Source organism: Dipodomys spectabilis, unplaced genomic scaffold (genome assembly GCF_019054845.1).
Source record: "Dipodomys spectabilis isolate Male_0828 unplaced genomic scaffold, ASM1905484v1 ptg000157l, whole genome shotgun sequence".
Taxonomy (NCBI): Eukaryota; Metazoa; Chordata; class Mammalia; order Rodentia; family Heteromyidae; genus Dipodomys; species Dipodomys spectabilis.
The window spans coordinates 19,691,660-19,713,244 of NW_024870834.1; the positions used below are offsets into that span (position 1 = coordinate 19,691,660).

The 21,585-nt window shown below is 46.2% G+C and overlaps 1 protein-coding gene across 1 annotated transcript in view; it reads left to right on the forward strand.

Annotated features, from left to right (window-relative positions):
* The first annotated feature begins 4,462 nt into the window (after window positions 1–4,462).
* Window positions 4,463–21,585, forward strand: part of Ltbp2 (latent transforming growth factor beta binding protein 2) — a 128,557-nt gene continuing 111,434 nt past the window's right edge. The window contains exons 1-2 of the mRNA XM_042692836.1: window positions 4,463–4,493; window positions 9,234–9,362. Coding sequence (XP_042548770.1) covers window positions 4,463–4,493; window positions 9,234–9,362 — 160 coding nt within the window. The remainder of the gene's footprint in view (window positions 4,494–9,233; window positions 9,363–21,585) is intronic.

The following is a 21,585-nucleotide window of genomic DNA, read 5'->3' on the forward strand; positions in this document are numbered from 1 at the left end:
AATATAGATGTCTAGTCGGCCCTGATATCTTATCTAACAGGAACTCAGAGGAGATGGCCTAGGATCAGCACAGTCAAGTCCAGAGAACACTGGTAAGACAATGATATCACAATGACTAGTGTTCTTCTCATCCTGCAAGTGAGACAGATAGACAAACTGATGGTATGGGACTGACTCCCCAAACCCCAGGGAGCCAGTTTAGTACACACTCTTCCAGCCAGTCCTGCTCCTTGGTGCCTTCTGAGGTTTCTGCTGCCCATTCAGGACACAACTTGCACTGTCTAGCTCCCCCCTCAAGGGCCCCTTTCCATCTCCCAACTCCCAGCAAACTGAAGGAGGAGCCTTAGGCCTTTGCCCAGTTCCAGGCTCATGATGGGAAATGGAAGAGGAGCTAAAGGCTAGAGCTGGCCAAACTAGGCTGCCAGGAACCCTACTTCAAAGCTGAGGGGTAACTGCCAAGGACATCACTTGTTGGAAAATTGGGAGCCTCTGGGACATACCAGCTCACCCTGGCAGACCTTTGTCTTGAGGAGAAGCAACTGTATAGGTAGTGACAGGCCACAGACCTCTTCCAGCTGTTGCCTCAGGGCTGTGCCAGAGCTGTCTTTATATAGGAGCAAATGCTTTCCACTAGGAGAGCAGGTATCCTAGGAGCCCCATTGGGTGGGGGCAGAGGCCCACCTGACAGGCCCAGAGTCCCAAGGACAGTGGTGTGGCTCTGCCAGCATGGCCAGGTGTCAGTGAATGTGGTCTGCACGAGCTCAGTTCATGTCTGCCTGGTTCTCTTGTTTACATTGTGCTGTCCATGAGGAATGCTGTCTTTCCTGGCTTGTCTAACCTGATCAGCCTCCAAACACAGCTCGTGTCAGAGGAGAGAAGGATCAGAGAAAAGAATTCCTGAAAAGAGCTCGCTAGCACTGTGCCCAGCACACTAAACTTTAAAATAAAAAGCATTACTATTTTTACTATAACTTTTAAAAAACTGATGCTGGGTATCAAACCCAGGGCTTTGCATATACTAGCTAAGTGCTCGCCCACTGACACCCCCAGCCCTCATTTTTTTTTATTATAATTGGCCATAGTAAACCAATATCCACAGCTGTCTTAGACTATGTCATGGGTTTGAATTTGGAAGTTCTGAATTTAACCCCAACTTTGTTCCTTATTAGTTGTATACCCTAGCATAGATAGCTAGAAAATACCAAACCTAACATATATGAGTGTACCTCACAGAGGAGTGGGAAGCTCAAATGAGGTCAGGGTTGTGAAAAATGTTCTGCAGATCACATCCTGTAAATGCTGGAATTGCGCCTCTAGCTTTTGCTGCTTCATATTGGGCTGCTCTAGGCATAGCTAAATCCCTTTGCCCTTCTAGTCAGCAAAGAGAACCTGGAATTATTTCAGAAGAAACTTTGATATATAAATGAAGGGATCACCTAAAACAAGAACATGGTTTCATAGTTGCTATTTTTTTTTAATGAGCTTGTGGAATGCACATGCCTTCCCCCATTATGGCCAAATTCATTGTCAGCAGTAATCATTGTCATTATTTCCTCAGCCCTGTCTGGTGGTGCTTCAGGATCTTACACCATGATGGCGGAGAACTAAGGAGAGTGAGAGTCCCAATCTAACTAAGCCACATTCCTCCATCATGTGTACTCAGGATGTGCCTAAAACTCAGTCTTTAAAATGTTACACATCCAAGCCTTATAGCAAGCCCAGAAGCCCCATTTTCTGAGGAGCTAACCCTTACACTTAGGAGCCTTCATTTACACAAGCACCTTCAAAGGACATACATACATGTGTGGGTTTGGGGTTTTTTTTTTTTGGGTCCGGTTGTGGGGCCTGAACTCTGGGCCTGGGCGCTGTCCCTCAGCTCTTCAGCTCAAGGCTAGTGCTCTACCACTTGAGCCACAGCGCCACTTCTGGCTTTTTTTTTTTCTTTGCTTATGTGGTGCTGAGGAATCGAACCCAGGGCCTCATGCATGCAAGGCAAGCACTCTACCACTGAGCCACCTTCCCAGCCCCTGGGTTTGGGTTTTTGTTGTTTTGTTTGGGTGGTTGTTGTTAATTGGAGACAGTCTCACCATGAGGTCTAGGCTGTCCTCTTTCCTCTGCCTTCAGAGTGCTGGGATTATAGTTGTGTCCTACCATACCTGGCCCAAGCCTCTGGATTTGTCCCTGTTCACTGCTATGTGTCTCTCCCTTGGGTATTTCTTGCTTCCCCTCTGATGAGGCACTAAAGAATAACTTCAGGGTGACCATGAGGTTCCCAGCATTAACAACTGAATTGTAGCGATTTAATGTGAGTTCTGTGTGATCTTCTGACATCTTTGTGCAAATCTCTAGAGGTAGAACACAAGAGTCCTGAGGCCAGCAGCACAGGCAATTTTCTGAATTGGTTAGACAGAATCCATTAGAATGGGAGGACTTGCCTTTCTTGGCTAAAGGGCAGCTTTTCAGGAAGGCTGGGTCACACAGCTTAGGAGACACCTCTTACTGTTTACTTGGCCTTTCCAAATATCAAGTTGTGTTCCCCGGAAGCAGACAGAGCAATAAGAATTTGTGTGAAATCGATGAGTTCTGAGGAATCTTCCCAGGAGAATGGGAAGGAAAGAGAGACTGTGAGGAGGAGGTCATGCAGGGACATTACCTCAAGCAAAGGATTGTGCAACAGGACAGAAGGATAAGAGAAAAGAATTCCTGAAAAGAGCTAACTAGCTAGTTTCATCTTCAGGGAGCTGTGGAGACAGAACTGTGCTTCCAGAATCACTGGCTAGGAACTGTGGTTGGCTCTCTATGCAGATGGTCAAAAGAGGTTCCAAAAGCTCATGGCAACCCATTGACAAAGAGATGCAGGTGCTGGCTGATGGGACACAACCTTATTTCCTGAAATGGCATGGGGATCCAAAGACTTGTGGGCAGAGCGCTTGACAATCTACCATTCGCTGTAATCTCTCTGTTGCTCACCATGTTGGTTGAAGGGTGCTCATTGGTGGTTTATGATTAATACTAACTGCCATGTAGTCATAATCTCGCTAAAACTCAAACTGCTTGTGCGAGCACCTGCCCTCAACTGTGAGTAACTCTCTGGGGTCTCCCTGTTATTCTAGGTCTCACACAGCCTAGCATATGTATAATGGGTGTGATCAGTGCAGGAAGGAATCTAAGAGAGCTTAGGTGCCATGTTAAATGCCAAGCCTTATGATGTGCCATAGATCCTCAAATGAATGCCTGCTGGAAGGGAACTGTCCCTGAGTACTTTGGAGAGTGCCAGGAGATGAGCCGCAGCTGTCTTCCAACAGCATCCTCGTTCACATCCCCAGAAGCCTTTGGGAAATGGCCCTCTGCATGGCTTTAGTCTCTTGGGAATGACAGCATCCTGTTTTTGGATGGCTCTCATTGTGTCCCTAAAGTTCTCAAAAGTTACATAGGATTCATAATCAATTTGTAGGATGGCTAGTGGCCCCTGGAATGTGCATGTGCACGTACACACACACACACACACACACACACACACACACACACACCCGCAGTGGTCCTGAGGTCCTGCCTGAGAGCACAGAGGGCTGGCAGACTGCAAAGATAAAGATAGCCAGGCACCGGTGGCTCACACTTGTAATCCTTAGCTACTTAAGAGGCTGAGATCTGAGGATCACTGTTCAAAGCCAGCCGGGGCAGGAAAGTCCATGATACTCTTATCTCTAGAAAACCAGAAGTGGCACATTGGCTTAAGTGGTGGAGCGCTCACCTTGAGCTGAAGAGCGCAGGGACAGCGCCCAAGCCCAGAGTTCAAGCCCCATGACCAACAAAAAAAAAAAAAAGATAACAACTGAGTATGGAGCCCACACCAATTGGATAAAGTATTTAGATGAGTTCCAGCTAAAATAAAAGCGATTTTGCCTTTGGAGGCTGGCTGAGACACTGCTGGGGTGGAAAGGGAAAGACTGCTCAGCTCTTTGGAGCAGTGGAGGATACAGAACATGTTCTTTCCTGTCCCATCTGCCTTCACCTGGGTCTGTGTCCTTGAGGGAAACAGAGGCATGGTGTCCCATCTCACTGCCTTTCCTGATGAGGACTGGACTCAAGCCGGGAAGAGAGAACAGTGTCACACTGAATGGGTCTGAAGCTAAGGAGACAGACAGAGCCGGCTTGGGAGCAGCAGGCTGGTTGCCACCTGCCCTCCCCAGCTCAGACTAAATATCCAGCCCTGTGGGTAAGTGAGAAATTCTTGGCCTCTGCCTGCCTTGGCTTCTCTGGCTTGAAATGCCTTTCTTCATGGAACCAGGGCTGCTGTCTGCCCTTGGCCTGTTCTTCCTGTTCTTCACCCCAGGGGTTCAAGCTGATTGGCAGACTTATCCAAGCATGGAGGGTAGGGGCATTGGTGTTGGGCAGTAGCCAGAAAGAGGGAGGGAGGGAAGGAGGGAGAGGCAGAGACTGAGGACAAACATGGAGTAAGAGAATGTCTGAGAGCAAGAAGCAGAATAAGACAGGCAAGTGACATGAAGACAAAGAGAATGAGAGAGAGAAAGAGAGAGGGAGGGAGAGAGAAAGGGAGAGAGAGAAGGGAGGAGAGAGAGAACAGACATGCTCTCTAAGAATTCAAGAAGGAATGAAAGGAAGGCCAAGAAGGAGAGGGCAACAGCTGGGCCGGAGCTCTTGGCTGTGGGTCCCGTGGTGTCCCGCACAGCCTGCCATCAGCTCTCAGCAGCAGAAGGCTTGTGTTCTCCAAGGTGGGCCTTGGGCAGTGGAGCAGGGACTTACAACATCCCCACATCGGCTTCCCATCTGCATCTCCCCTTGGTGGATTTGCATCCCCAAGCCTTGCTGCCAGAGCACAATCCATTCAAAAACAAAACGTGGCTCTTCATTTGTAGCTGCAAATCCGTGCAGTCATCTACCACTCTCTTGCTTGCCTGAAGCCCCACAGGGCTCCCAGCAGTGCCAATGTGGAACCAAGGGATAGGAGTCAGAGAGAGAGAGAGAGAGAGAGAGAGAGAGAGAGAGAATGAGAGAGAGAGGAGTCTTTGGGGGAAAGACAGAGGCCCTGTGGCCTTGGCCTGTAGAAGACTTAGATGTCTTGATGGAGGGCTTTGGAAGGCACCCCAAGTTCACTGCATCTCTTAGGTCCTCCCCTAGAGATCACACCTAGTGGTTGCCTTCAACTGCCAGGTCAACGCCATGTCAAAGCAATATGCACAATGTCTTTGACAGATAACATTTGAGTTAAGAGGGAAAAAAGAAAGCTTATAAATGATCTATGAATGAGCCCAAGGTCAAGTTAATTTTTAATAAAAATACAAGACTAGGAGACTTGGGACATCTGATCTGTATCCCTTCTATTGTCTGCCATAGTAGCTGCCTCATTCTGTTGCCTGTCTTCTAACTCTGCCCCTTCTTAGGTTTTTTGACCCTTCTGCCACTTCCCAGTCCTCCTACTGCCTTTCCTCTTTAGTCTGTTCATGTATTCACTCACTCATTTCACTATACATTCCACCAAGTCATTTATTCAGACACTCATTTCTTCATTCCATGTTTATTGATCACTATGCTGGGCTTCTGGCCCAAAGGGACCAGTTTTACCATGAGAAGAGTTAAGAATAGCGCAAGGAATGTAAGTCAGTGCCTCTGTAATTTAGACACTGAATTCCCTAGAGAAAGGAGGCATGGATCTCCCCAAAGGAAGTGGGACCTTGGATTGTCCTGCCCTGCCTTTAGGGTATGGTTTTTCTAACTAGGCATGGAGTTGGGATGGTAGCAAAACCCTTGAGGTCCAGATGTTTTGGGAGACATCTAGGCTCTAGGCCTAGGGTTATAGGAGACACCAGAGATAGGAGTTTGGCAATACAGTGAGAACTCTTATAGGGTAGGAATACTGATATGACTCCTGAATTTAGGGGCAGCATTTATCCTACTGGCTTAAACCAGGTATCCACTCTCCCCAACCTTCTGGAGAGGAGATAGAGCCATGAAAGGCCAAGCTGAAGGCTGAGGATCAGCAAGACTAGAGAAAGAGGGCTTGGGCAGAAGAGGAAGAACAAGCTGGGAGGAAAGCCCAACGTGTCCATGTGAGTTCATGATGTACACTTGCACACATGGTGTGAAACAAAGAGGCACTAAGAATAGTGACAGGGCTTAGGAGTCCTAATCAGATGCCTTCTTTCTGAGAGGTTGGAGTAAGTTCAGAACTCTTTCAGTAAAAGGGAATTCATTGTCTGTGTAACTAGAAATCCCAGCCTAAGCTGGACTTCAAGCTTTCTCTTGATTCAAGGGCTTGAATAAAGTTGTTAAGACTCTTCCCTTCGCTCTTGGCTCTGCTTTAGTGATATGGTTTCATTCTCAGTTCACATCCCAGGACCTGACATTCTGCATTCTAACAAGTACCCAGGTATTGCTACTGCTGGCCCACAGGCCACACTACAAATAACGATGGCCTGGTGTCTGGTAGGACTGCAAATCATGCCACAGTTAAAATCAGCCAGTGCACTGTGAACAGAGAGCTGAGAGCAAAGCAGGCATCTGGCCCTGGAAGCACACATATTCCCCTTCAGACCTCAGCCAGCCAGTACCAGCCCAACTTTCTCTGAAGCTCAGCCTCTGAGCAGCTCCCAACCCAGCAGTGATATGGTGACAATTGCTCCCCAGAGATCCACCATCGCTCTCTGGGATCTACAAAGATCTGGATACAGCATCAGGCAATCCAGAAAGACATTTTACTTCTACATGTTTGTGCGAATATGCTCACAAAAGTGCAAGCTAACACTTCCCTCATAACCTAAGCCACATGCCACATAAGTGATACATCCTGGGTCCCACTAAGTATGCCTGTGGCATCTCCTCTCCAGCCAGTAGTTTCTCCCATAGCATCTCAGTGCTGTCAAGGACTCTGAATGATTTCTGGCCCTTACCAGAGGTATGGAGGACCAAGCTACAGCCCTGCCTGATGAGGAAAACAGCAGCTAAACAGCTGCCAGAGGGCTAAGGAGCCTGGGAACAGCAGCCGCTCTCTGGAGAAGAAGCTGTCTGGCTAGTCCTTGGCTGAAACACCTTGGGAAATCCAATTTCCTCTCTCCATTTTTCTTATTAGCATATATAATTGGATGAAGGATTCCACTGTGATATTTACATGTATGCATATCATGTACTTTGATCAAATTCAATCCCTTTGTATTATTCTTTCTTGTCTTTCCTCCTCTAGTTAGTTATTTTATTTATTTATTGTTCTGGTACTGAGGCTTGAACTCAGGGCTTAGGCACTATCCGTTAGCTCTTTTTTGTATATATTTTTTATTGTAAAAATACTGTATAGAGGAGTTACAGTTACATGAGTAAGGTAATGAGCTGAGCATTGTTACCTCCTCCTTTGTTTTCCCCCTACCATCCCTTCCCTCCCCACTTCCCCAGCTCCTCATTCCCTGTCTTCCTTAGCTCTTTTTCTCAAGGCTGGCATTCTACCGCTTGAGCCACAGTTCCATTTTCAGCTTTTTGATGGTTAATTGGAGATAAGAGTTTCACAGGCTTTCTTGCCTGAGCTGACTCTGAATTTTGATCCTCAGATCTCAGCCTCTGAATAGCTAGGATTATAGTCCTGTGCCACCAACTCCAGGCTCCTTTTTGTTTTTGACAGAGGATGACTTTCTCCACCACAGGCCCTCATCACTCTACTATCTAGCTCACCTTTGACCTTGGAAATAGGATTGAAACTTTTGGAAGTTCCCCCCACCCATCAAATATCCAGTTTTTGAAAATTCAAAAGTCTCCCAACACTTCCCCAATTCTCCCTCTTGTCCTCTTAGGAGTAGCCATGGCAAACTGAGCAAGAGTTCAAGGTTCTCTATCTTCATCTTCATACCTAACTGCTTTTATGTTCCTAAGAAGTGTAGCTGCCCTCTGAATCTGCCAGGGATTGGTTCCAGGACCCCACCAAAACCCAGGGACACTCACATCCCTTATATCAGATGGTGTAATACTGGCTTACAACCTATGAAATCGTCCTTGTTCTTTAAATAATCTCATGATTACTTACAATGCCCAATACAATGTAGCTGCCATATACAGCAATACACTGTCCCAGTGTATTGCTTAAGAAATAATGATCAGGGGAAAAGTCTATACATGCTCAATACTGATGCAATTTCCAATCCATGATTGGTTGAGTTAAACATGAAGCCTATGGATTTTGAGGGACCAGGGAAGCTCTTCTCTGTGTCATTTTGGAGAAGAGGAAGGCATCTTAGAGAGGTTGAGCATTTTGTTGAAGATGCCACAGCTAGAAAGGGTGGCAGACTAGACTTAATTCAGGCCTTTTGACACCTGACCCTACTAGACTTAATTCAAGCCTTCTGACACCTGACCCTTTGTGTCTCTCTGTCTTCTTTCCCTGGGGAGGATGAAGGTAGCTAGTGCTTACAGAGCTGTGTGGCACATGAGGGCAGAAGAGAAGAATGGGAAGAAAACTGGGGTGCACTGTACCCTGTGCGATGCTTGTTTATTCATTGTGCCAGAGGAAATCACAGCAGGTGACTGTAGTGAGGGAAGGCACATGTTTCTTTCCATCTTTACTTCCACTGCAACTCATTACTGAGTGATGTACCTGACTACTTGTTTCTTTGCCTGTCTCCTCTCTAGATTGTGAGCTCAGGAGGGCAGGGACCAGGTCAGGATCACACACTGCTATGATCTTCTAGAGGAAGTACCTGGCCTGTAGCTGGTATTCAATAAATTTGTATTGAGCCATATGTGACTCATATCTGTAATCCTAGCTACTCAGGAAACTGAGATCTGAGGATCACAGTTCAAAGCCAGCCTGAGCAGGAAAGTCCATGAAATTCTTATTTCCACTTAACCAGCAAAAAGCTGGAAGTGGCTCAAGTGGGAGAACAACAGCCTTGAGCTAAAAAAGCTAAGGGAAAGCACTTAGACCCCGAGTCAAGCTCTAGCGCATGCGTCTCTCTCTCTCTCTCTCTCTCTCACACACACACGCACACGCACACATGTGTATGTGTGCATGTGTGTGTACGTGTGTTGACTGCTGAAATGCTGCACAAATGTACCCTCATACCATGGTTACACAACTATGCCCCGGGCCAGCACTGGATGATGGAAGAGCCCTCTGGAACCCAAGGGACCTCTCAGGCTGCCGTTCTTCCTGAGCTGGCAATTGCACCAGCATCCCTCTAGATCTTTGGAACCTTTCTGCCAGCCTGCTCTGATTGACTTTTGACCCCTTGCAGGCTGCAAAGGGGCCTACAATGCCTACAACCTGCTGTCTCCAAACTGGGCATTGCCTTTGGTTTCAGAAGCCCCAGGAGCTATAGACAGATTCATGTACGTAGGGGTGTTCAAAGAGACCAGACCTGAGGGTGAGTTAGATGAGGACCATCTGGGCTGGAACAGGCAGATTCTAGCCTCTTATTGAAACCGACAGAGCCTCAGGCACACACTCCAGCCTTGCCAGCCCTTTTCCCATCACTGCTTTCTATTTCTACTTCCTGGAGCTGAAGTTGTTGATATATTCCAGGTCCTCCTCCCCAGACCTCTTCCCCCCGCTCCACCCCCGGCTTTGATTGCTCTGCTCTCCAGCCTGTCTGTCCTGGTAGCTACCCTCCTAGCTGGATAATAGCTATGGACATCAGGAGGCACCGCCATTCCCCCAGGGCTTGGGAAAATACCCTGTGCCTGACCCTGACCCTAACCCCTGGGTGGAGAGGAATGTAGAAGACTGGAGCTTGAGTGGGGTCTGCTGTCCTGGCAGGCAGCCTGTCTATGCCTCCGAGTGAATGATGCAGATGGGCCAAGAGACTCAGTGACTCTCTCAGCCCAAGGGGAGAGTCAGACAAGCAAGTTGCAGTATTTTATCCTAGTGTCGGTCCTTCTCCCCCCCCCCCCCCCCCCCCCAGCCCTTGCCACAACCCAGGAAGCTCTTGAGACTTGTCTCCTCCTGTGAAGTGAACTCTGAGGATATGCAGTGTTCTGGGATCCTGTCCCCACATCACCTTCTCTCCAAGGAGGCTAGAATCCCAGGCTTCTCACCTAAAAATGATAAGAAAAGCTGGAACCATGGTTTTTGTTGTTGTTTTGTCATGTTATGGATTTTCTTGGTGTTTTGAAACAGAGTTTCACTGGCCTGGAAGTCACGATCCTTCTGCTTCCATATCCAGAGGGCTGGGATTACAGGCATGCACCATTACACTTAGCTGTGAACAGTCGACAAGCCTGTGTTTCTACCAAAGTACCCTAGATACCACAAAGAAAGGCTGGTGGAGAGAGAAAGGTCAGAGATGGGTCCTTTTTATTTTATTTTTTGATGGTCATGGGGCTTGATCTCTGGGCCTGGGCACTGTCCCTGAGCTCTTCAGCTCAAGGCAAGCACTCTACTACTTGAGCCACAGTGCCACTTCCGGTTTTCTGGTGGTTTATTGGAGATAAGAGCCTCACGGTCTTTCCTGCATTGCTGGCTTTGAACCGTGATCCTCAGATTTCAGCCTCCTGAGTAGCCAGGGCCACAGGCATAAGCATGGGCACCTGGCTGAAATGAGTCCTTTTTCAGCCACAGCTCCCCAGTTTTTCATTTATGCCTTTGATCTGGGCCTCAAGGCCCTGGTGGTCTGGTCTGTATCCTTCATCTTTGTCCCATACCATCTGCTTGCCTCACTACAACCCCCTGATGTAATGGCCTCTAGCACAAGCCCTTTCCCATCTGATCTTCAGAATTCCCTCCCACTGCCTCCTGCCTGGCTCATCTTCCTCCATTTCCCCCCAATTTTCTAATCACTCTCAGCTATCAGATCAGACACGCCACTTTTGGAGATGACACTCAAGTCTACACTGGGACACCTAGCCCCCAAATCTACATTGGGCCACCTAGCCCCATGCATCTCTTTTCACCCCTGTTTCCATTGAAACCCATTACTGAGCCATCTTCCTGATTATTTGCTTCTCATCTGTCTCCCTCACTAAACTAAGCTCAGGTGGGGCAGGGAGCAGGTGAAGATTCTACACTGCTATATCCTCTAGCACAATACCTGGCCTGCAGTTGTCATTCAATAAATGTCTGCTGAAGACTGAAACACGGCACAAAGGTTTTTGCTACTCAAGTGTGAAGGTTGGAAACCACTGACTTAAAAGCTTTGAGGCTCCTTCTAGCTCTACCTTTACACCCTTAAAGCTTGGATCTTCCAAAAGAAGGGGTGCAGAAAGGTAAACAAATGTAACCATGGTATTCAGTATACACTATGTGGAAAATGAACTATGCAACTTGTGAGCAGGATGGAAAGGGGAAACTAGGAGAAAGCGAAGGAAAAAAGAACTGTATTCATTACTCAATGTATAAAATGGTAACCCATCTGTATAATACTTTACTAATAAAAATTTATATATATATATATACATATATATATACATACATACATAAAACAAAAACCTTGGGTCATACCTATCATCCTGGCTACTCAGGAGTTTGTGATCTGAGGATTGAGGTTCAACGAAAGCCCATAAGACTCTTATCTCCAATTAACCACCAAAAACCCAGATGTGGAACTGTGGCTCAAGTGGAACAGTGCTAGTATTGAGTGAATAAATCTAAGGCATAGCACCCATGCTTTGCGTTAAAGTCCTAGCACCAGCACCAACAAAACAAAATAAAGATTTGGGTCTTGTACCACCAACAAAGGTCTTGCCCTCCCCATTACAGCCTTACTTGGCCTTTTCTTAACTTCCAGGGTGCTTATGTGGTTTGTAATGAGGAAAACAATCAAGGGCATCCCTAGAAAGACTGGCCAGTAGCCCCTTCCACTGCTTAAGATATAGGTGAGGCAGACAGACAGCGGTGTGCTAGGGGAGAAGGACAGAGCCCATTCTTGAGGTTTTGCTGGTCTTGGGGCACACCTGTTCCCTGTCCATTGTGCTGCCTGGCAGGCAAGAGGTGGGCAGCTGCTCAGGCCACAGTGACCTCGGTTCCAAGCCAGCTGTTTCCTTGCTTTCAAATCATGGCTGACCCTGTGTTGTCCCCAGCCTGTTCCAAGCAGCCTGGGAGACTTCCAAGCATGTCTTTTACAGGCCAGATGTGTGTCCACTGGCTGTGAATTCTTGCATGGAGAACAGGTGGGTGGTAATTATTCTAGCAGGAGCTGAGCCTGACTGGAAGCTAAGGAGACAATTCTATCAAGCTGTCAAGAACAAAAACAGTGTTCTTTTTTTTTTTTTGTTTCTGAGCTTGCTTTTATAGAGGGAGAGAACACAAGAAGCAATCCAGGGCTGGAGAAAGAGCCTTGGCCCCTGTGGCAGATTTTGGAGTGTCCTGGAAATTCCCATACCCCACCCTTCTCATCTCCCTCCTCTCAATTGACATCCCATGTGTAGTGAACATCTGCTGTGTGCATATGCCCAGCACTTCCCCCCCCCCCCCGTTTGGGGAACAGAAACTCAATTTTCCTTTGGGGAGCTGCACCTCCCCAATTCCACACATTCCTAGTGTGGCTCCCAGCCACGGAACGTTTCTGTCCCTCCACTCCCAAAGGGTGGGTACTGGACTCACAGTCCATCAGACTCTCTCCTGGGGACTTTGAATTTGCCTAGGAGTCGATCACTACCTACCGTGAAGGGTCAGAATCATGCAGTGCCAGGTAGCTGATAAATTCCTGTCACCAGAGCCTTCAACATGCTGGTCTCTGGCATTCCCAAACTATTGTGTGCCTGCTTGAATCTCCTGTGTCTTTCCAGCCAATTCTTTCTCTTCAAGCCAGGCACCAGTGGCTCATGCCTGTAATGCTAGCTACTCAGGAGGCTGAGATTTGAAGATCATGATTCAAAGCCAGTCCAAGCATAAAAGTCCATGTGACTCTTATCTCCAATTAACCAGCAAAAACCCAGCCATGGAAGTGTGGTTCAAGTCAGAGCACCAGCCTTGAGCAAAAACACTAAAGGACTGAATCCAGGCCCTGAGTTCAAGTCCCAGTACTGGTGCCAAAAAAAAAAATCTTTCTCTTCACTTAGTTGGCCAGAGACAGCTTTACAACTTACAGCCAACACTGATGCACCTCTCATTCATTTGTATCCTACCACCTGCCCTTTTTAGCCTTTCTATTTCTCCATCTACCTGCAAATCCAAAAGTTCATTTTTTACACTCTGAAGATCTTCACTCTCCGTACACTTTTTTCTGTCCAAAGTACTGCTCTCTGGAGCGAGTCTACATCCTTCCTCACTCAGGGTAAATGAAGATGTTGTCTCCCATGCACGTGTACACACTGATATTAGGGTTTAAATTCAGGTCAAGGAGCTCTGCTTTAGAGCTTTTGCTCAGGGCTGCTGCTTTACCATTGGAACCACCTTTTCACTTACAACTTTTGGCTGGTTAATAAGAGTCTTACTGACTTTCCTGCCCTGGCTGGCTTTAAACCCTAAAATCTCAGCCTCTCTCTCTCTCTCCCCGACCCCCCCCCCCCGCCCCGTCTCCTTTTTTTTTTTTTTTTGCTGTGGGTACTGGGACTTGAACTCAGGGCCTGGGCTATGATTATAGTCTTGAGAAACCAGTGCCCAATGAACTTTTTATGTCTTGAGGATCATATTCATGAAAAGGTGGAAGAGATATTCCAAGGCGCCAAGCAGGACTTCCCTCAAACATGCTCAAACAAATCTTGACTACTTCTCTCGTGTTCACTGGCCACTTTTACATACTAGGAATTGCTTAGCGGCTGTTTCATATCTGACCTCCAAGTACTATCCTCTGATATTTACTACATTTTGTCTCTAGGAGGGTTACCTAGCATTAGCTATAAGATCTTGATTAAATGCAACAGAGCACCACAGGGTATAAGGTGCTGAGATCAGATGTCTTAGGTATAATTGTGCAGTTAATATCCAGGATATTCATTCCTTTTTAGTGGGGGGGGGGGGAGTGCTGGGTATTAAACCCATAGTCTTATGATTGCTAAGCACACATTCTACCATCAGGCTATCCCCTGAGCTATTGTTCACAGTCTGGTTGAGCAGACTATAATGTCTTCTGCATGAGCTGAGTGCTGTTGAATAACTGAACAAATTGCCCTTAGATCACAAAGGAAAGAAGGCTGCAGTATTCTTGCTTTATATTTAAATTAGGCTTTGCTCTCTTGCTCTGTATTTAAATTAGAGTCCTTTGGTTGTAGCCAACAAGGAAGGCTGTAATTTGTACCTTAAAAAAAAGAAGAATATGACTATCAGGAACAAATGGAAATATGAACTGAAGAGGTAGGTATCAAGAGGGCTGGAAATCAGCCAAGTGTGGTGGTATATGCCTATAATCCCAGCACTGAGCCAGGAGGATTGTGAGTTTGAGGCCATTTTGAGCTACACAGCAAGACGTTGATTTGAAGAACCAAAACAAAAGACAATCAGGAATCTAGGCAGCAAGGTCACTCAACCTCAGGGACTCTTTAGGCTATGTCCTTTCTAGCTTACTGCAATTTCATGGCCCAGTTAGAGCAGCATGCCTCTGCAGCAGACTCAGATCATTGCAGAGAATCTGATTGAGACAGCTTGGGTCACTTGCCTCATGTCAAGTAATACAATTGATGGTCCATCAGGTGCCTGAGGCTGTTCCCATAGTAACTACACACTGAATCAAGAGCTATAACCAATGAAAATCTCAGGGTATGGGAGAACTCAATCCCTTCCTGTTATAGGTAGATAAATGGAAGAGCCATGAAGCGAGGCAGTCCCAGCCTAGTGTGTGTGTGTCTGGTCACAGAGTGGTTATAAACTGAAGGTTGCTCACTGAGCCAAAGGTCAGATCCTATCTACGGGATCTCTTGGTGGGGCGGGAGGGGAGCAGTACAGGGGGCTCTATCTTAACTTTTTGCTCAAGGTTGTGTTTTGCTCTACGACTTGAGCCACAGCTACCTTTCTGGCTTTTTTGGTGCTTATTTGGACATTAAGAATCTCAGGGACTTTTTTTCTCCCTCAGGCTGGCTTTGAACTGGGATCCTCAGTGCTCAGCCTCCTGAGTAGCTAGGATTACAAGTGTGAGCCACCTGTGCCTGGCTCAGGCTCTGCTTCTGGTAGGAATTTTCCAAAGAAGAATGGAATGGGGATGAAGGTCCCTATGGAAGCCACTGGGAGAGGTCACCTTGCATGTGAAAGGTTAATGGGAATGCTCCATAATTATTTATCCAATCACTTGGCCTTGCTCTGGTGCTAGGAGGCCTAGTGAACATCTCTACACTTCTAGCACCAAACAGAACTGTCACTCTTGAGTGCTTGGATCTTAGGCTTGAAGAAGAAAAAAACACCTGCTAGGGTAACTTCTCCCTGCTCACACAAAGGATAGTCTCCATCTGGATGTGGGCCCCATTCCTGGCTCTGGGAGGCTTTCTGGGTTTTCCCTGCTTGTCCTTGACTCTTCCTTCAGGTTTCAGACAGTCACGATAAAGGAGGACAGTGTCCAGCCTGCTTCCCATCCAGGGCCCTCCTCTGCTAGGCTTTGTCCAGATCCTTGCAGACCCAGACAAGCCCTGTCCTTCTTTGTGTTTACAGTCTGCAAATACTTGTGGCCATTTCTGCCTCCCTGGCAGGGCTGGAGGACCCATCCCTTCCATTGTATTGAGTCCAGCCTTTGCCTCTCCTCAGCTTCTCTCAGCATGGTCTGCCTGTGTTTGTAGCTGACAGCTCTCCTGGGGCCTCTTCCCGCCCCAGGGCTGGCAGGGTGCCTCTGCAGCCCCCGGGCTCTCCCCTCCTGTACCACAGCCCCATGGCATCTTTCTAATCCCCTTACCCCAGGAGGTCTGTTTCAGCTTCATCCAACCGGACCCCTCTCCAGTTTCTAGCTTGCGAACACAAGGTAGGGGGAGGGGACAGGCTCTGCTTCTACCCTGCTCAGTCCTCTCCTGTCCAGCTGGCATGGGGACCTTCACATGCTGGGCCATTTCCGCCTGCTTCCAGCTCATTAGTGCAGGTATGACAGGAGCCAGATCTGTCTCCTGCCCAAGGCTGAGCTCAGGGCTCTGCTCTGCCTGCTGCCTGCACGGCCTCTGTGCTTCCCATCCAGTCTAGAACACTTGGCACTCACTACCTAGCCTCCTCCCCTAGCTGCTGTGTTGGTCTTTCCTCCTTTTCCTCCCCTTCCCTCTCCATCTTCTTCCCCTTCCTTCCCCTTCTCTTCCCTCCTCTCCTCTCTTCTCTCCTCTCCTCTTTTCTCTCCCTGGTGTGGCCAGTATCTAAAAAATGGAAGTGGGGATCTTGGCGTTTAACTAAACCTTCCTCAGTCTACATGAAGCTAGAGTGGAGATCCCTAATCGTGTGTGTGTGTGTGTGTGTGTGTGTGTGTGTGTGTGTGTGTGTGTGTGTGTTGGTCATGGGGCTTCAACTCAAGGCCTGGGTGATATCCTTGAGCTCTTTCTCCCTCCCAAGGCTAGTTCTCTATCATTTTGAGCCATAGTACCACTTCCACTTTTCTGGTGACTAATTGAAAAATAGGAGTCTCAAGGACTTACCTTGAACCATGATCCTCAGATCTCAGCCTCCTGAGTAGCTAGGATTATAGGCATGAGCCACTGGTACCTGGCCCTAGTCAAGTTTTGTGGGGATGACATGGGGGGTCCTGAACACCTAAGATTGAACAAGACTTCCTCAAACCACCTTGCCCTTCCCCTGCCTTTGGGAAAACATTGAGATCATCCTGAATTGATGAGACTCGAGCCAGTTTTTCTGCCTTCCCCTTGCCTCTAACAAAGGGAATGGTGCAGGAGCCTTTTTATTTTTGGTATATGTGATTTTGTTTTTGTTTTTGTTTGTTTTTTGGGTCTGGTCGTGGGGCCTGAACTCTGGGCCTGGACGCTGTCCCTCAGCTCTTCAGCTCAAGGCTAGCGCTCTACCACTTGAGCCACAGCGCCACTTCTGGCTTTTTTCTTTTTGCTTATGTGGTGCTGAGGAATCGAACCCAGGGCCTCATGCATGCAAAGCAAGCGCTCTACCACTGAGCCATCTTCCCAGCCCAATGTGATTGTTTATGAGATATTGCTCTTAATTATTGACAACCCCTTCCCCAAAGTCAGAAACAATTAGAAAACCTTGCAAGTCCAATTTACACTAAATAATTTATTTTCCCCAAATGTGTATATGTTCTGAGGTTTGACACACATGATACAGTTCAATTGGTCATTCTCTATCAATCATAATATGACAGGACACAGAGGCTAAAAATGGCTCATCATAATTTATTTTATGCTAGAATGTGCAGCTTTTTTTCTTTTTGTTTTTTTTTAAGTATCTGACTAAAAAGAGAACAGATAAATTCAAGAGTGTTGCTGGCTCCTATTTTATACAAGGATTACGCCTCTTCTGCTTGGCCCTTACTGTACAGGTACCAGTACCTTTGTACCCTGTACAGGTAGAAAGACATAAGCCTTTTTAAATGTGTACAGTTGCCGGGCACTGGTGCCTGTAACCCTGGCAACTCAAGAGGCTGAGATCTGAGAACTGTGGTTCAAAGCCAACCCAGGCAGGAAAGTCAGTAATACTCTTATCTCCAATTAAACACCATAAAATTGGAAGTGGCTTTGTGGCTCAGTGTGGTAGAACACTAGCCTTGAACAAAAGAGCTCAAAAATAGCACCCAGACTCCAAGTTCTAGCCCTATGACTGACAAAAATAAAATAAAATAAATAAAAAATGTGTACAGGGCTGGGAAGGTGGCTCAGTGGTAGAGCACTTGCCTTGCATGCTCGAGGCCCTGGGTTTGATTCCTCAGCACCACATAAGCAAAAAGAAAAAAGCCGGAAGTGGCGCTGTGGCTCAAGTGGTAGAGCACTAGCCTTGAGCTGAAGAGCTGAGGGACAGCGCCCAGGCCCAGAGTTCAGGCCCCACGACCGGACCCAAAAAAAAAAATGTGTACAGTCTCTAACCCCTCTGCACAACACCTTTCTAATAACAATAAATTATATATGTTTTAAAAGTGAACTATTAAACTAATTTCAGAGTGATAGAATTTCTCTTTTCCCACATTTGGCAACTAGAATCATTGACCCCTCAGTTTATCAGGTTAAAACATCTGGTATTTATCCTTGGCTCTTTTATTTCTCTCACCCTTAGACTTTCTTAATCACTGCGTCTGTTAAAAATTGAATGCAAAATAAATTCTTTAACATATTTTTCCACCACCACTCCCCTAAAACAAAACTTCTCTTTTCTAGAGAAGGATTTCTTTTCTAGATCCTTGGTGGTTGTGTTTATTCTTCTGGGTCTGTCTTAGGCCTTGACATTATTACAACGTTCAATAAAATCTTATCATCCACACACTTAAAGCTTAAAAACCAATGAGTACAGTCGTTTGCTGCCCTCACGCCCCACACCTTCTTACTCACCTGCCAGTCCTGTGTTGAGCTACAGTCCTTTCTACTGTATAGTTGTAGTCAGTGCCCTTCATGCAGTCCTCAGTGGGCACCAAGGACCCAGATAACTCTCCTCTACATTAGGTGAAGGAAACACCTGGATATTCACGAAGACTTGCTCCCTAGGCTCTTTTCCTCCCTTCTTTCTCGGCTAGGGGCCTTCAAGACCTTTCTGGGTCTTGAAATAAAATTGACCATCTCAGTTGCTTCTTCATACCTAGCCTTCTGGGCTGACCTCTATCTGGAACTGCAAGGCCAAGGGGAGCATTGAACATGTTTATAGATTGTGAAATCATTGGTGTGAGTCGCCATCAAAATGAAAACACAAAACAGAAAAAGGTAATCAAAAATATGAGAAGGCCTCTCATATGAAGAGATGAGTTGTTTCAATTCTGTTTCCGTGTGTATCAAGTCATATTGTGAAATGTACTTCCTGTTGTGAGTTGTGATTTAAAAGTTTTTCAAGCTTTTAAAACAGGGCTAGGGATGTAGCTCAGTGGTAGAGCTCTTGTGTAGCATGTATAATGTAATTTTACCTCTTAACTCCTCCTCCAGTAAAAGAGAGTAAAAGCCAGGTATGGTGATGGTGGCTCAAACCTGTAATTCTAGCTACTTGGAAGGTAGAAATCAGGAGATTGTGGTTTGAGGCAAGTTTGGTCATAAATATTTATGACTTCATCTCAACCAACAGCTGGATGTTGTAGTGCATGGCATGCCTGTTATCCTAGCTATAAGGGACACACAATAATGGACACAGTGGCACATCCCTGTCATTCTCAGTGACACAGGACAGCATAAATAGGAGGATCACAGCCTAGTCAGGCTGAGACACAAAATGAGAGCCTATCTCCAAAATAGCCAATGGAAAAAAAGGTACGAAGGCATGGCTCAAATGGTAAATCAATTTCCTTGAAAACATGTGGCCCTGAGTTCAATCCCTAATGGGTTGGGGAAGAGTGAGACTATCTGAAAAATAACCTTAGCAAAAAAAAAAAGGCCTAAAGCCTTTTTGAAGCATGGAGCCCTAAGTTCAAATCTTAGCACCACCGGGGGGGGGGGGGGGGGAGAAGATAAGATTGAAATTTGCTGCTCCCAGCTGTCTCGAGCTGCCAGTGCCATTCATGTGGCAGTCAGGACACAGTCATCTGTGAGTTGGATGGACACAGGAATTCCTTTTGGGTTGGGACATATGTGAGGAAAGACGAGAGAAGGCAAAACTGGAACACTGTCCACTGAGAGTGGAATCAAATTCTAGGGAAATGCTAGATGATTGAGCTATGCCCCAGCCCTGCAAGTGGTTATGGCTGCCAACCTGTCAGGACTAATGCAAATACTGAACAAGTTGCATCCCTCTCTTGCACAATAGTCCTGCAAACACTTGAAGATGGTCAGACTCTTCCCCATCAAGATTTCTTTTTTCTAGTCTCTCAGCTGCTCCTTCTGGATTGCATTATCTCCATTCAGGCTACCTTCCTCTAGACATAACTTCAGGATTGTACTATGCCATTTAAAAGTTGGCACCAGAATTAAGTGCAAAACTTCCACTGCATCTGAATAGTTTGGAGTATAGAGTTCCTGCCTATGTTCTCAGCCCTGGATGCTATCCCAGAGGATACTAGATCTTTTGGAAGGTGGCATTGTAAGCTCTCCCTTTTCAACTGTTCCTGTAACACTCTTCCTCGCCCCCACTCTCCAAAATCAGGTCCTTTCATATGATCTACTAACAAAGCATTCTTAACAATTTTTTTTTTTTACTTACTTGGACCAAGATGTAAAACTTTTTCACTTATCGCTATTAAATCTCAACTTATCTAGATCAGTTTATATCTTGCTCCTCTTAGTTAATTTTGTTTTTGTCCATCTCTAGTTCTATGTCATGTAAAAATTTGCTAAAAATGTTTTTTTAACCTCAAACTATGAAAGTATTGTGCAGAGCCTAGCTCTGTCTCATGTATGAATATAGATCTCAATGGAAGCCATCCATTCATCAGAGTGAGGATGGCTGTTCAAACAGCTATGTATATGTTGAAATGTATTCCCATCGGCTCTACATTTTCCCAGCCTTTACATGTGGAATATCATTTGAATATTATGTAAAAAATGCCAGAGGAACCTTGGAAAGAACAACAAGAAGGGGTTATATTGTTAAAAAAAAAGGAATGCACTCATTACTTGTATTTATGAAATGCTAATCCCTCTGTACAACATCTTAGTAATAATCTATAAGAATATATAGATTGTTGTTTTTTGTCGGTCGTGGGGCCTGAACTCTGGGCGTAGGCGCTGTTCCTTGGCTCTTCAGCTCAAAGCTAGCGCTCTTCCACTTGAGCCACAGCACCACTTCCAGCTTTTTCTGTTTATGTGGTGCTGAGGAATCGAACTCAGGGCTTCATGCATGCGAGGCAAGCACTCTACCATTGAGCCACCTTTCCATCCCCAATATTTAAAAAAAAAATGACAGCATTTCTCTGAGCAAGAACCTCACTGAAAAAAAGGAAATGGATAGGGTAAAGGAGCAATCAAGAAGGTCATTTTTATTAAAATATAAGTTTTGCACATCTGAACATGGTGAAATCCATCAGTGAATACACACTAAATTTGAAAACAAATGAACAAACTAGGCTTCTTTGGGGGTGAGAACTGGTGAGAAAGGGGAAGGTTAATGGAGAGGGCTAAGGTGGATGAATATGGTTGAGCTTGCTTATTTGCCTGTATGAAATAGAATAATGAAGCCTGTTAAGAGCGTCTTAAAAAGGGAAGAAGGAGGGCAAGGGTAATGCTAGAGGGGGTGAGTTTTATTGGAACACGTTGTATGGAGATGTTACAATAAAAATCCTCCTTGAACAACTAATGGATGCTAGTAAAAAGAATCTAAAAAAGAAACAAAAAAAGAAAGGGGATAGGACTCGTTATCACCACGTTGCTTCCTCCTCAGTGTCTTTCCACCTTCTCCTACCACTCAGGAAGTGCCTTCTCTCATCCCACTCAGAGAGCAGCTTCTCTAGTCTTCCCTTACAGTCATCTCATATATGCAGCCACGAGTGGGTGATCATCTGTCCTTGCACCCACACTGGAGCCAGCACTTACCATGGTCCAGCAAGCTCCTTGGAGACAGGCGCTGTCTTCCACCTGCTTGTCAAAGTGTGCTCAGTAAATGATGGCTGGAACACATTGGGCACTCCTCAGCTGTTTGTGATTGTGCACATGTGGCTTGTCTATGGA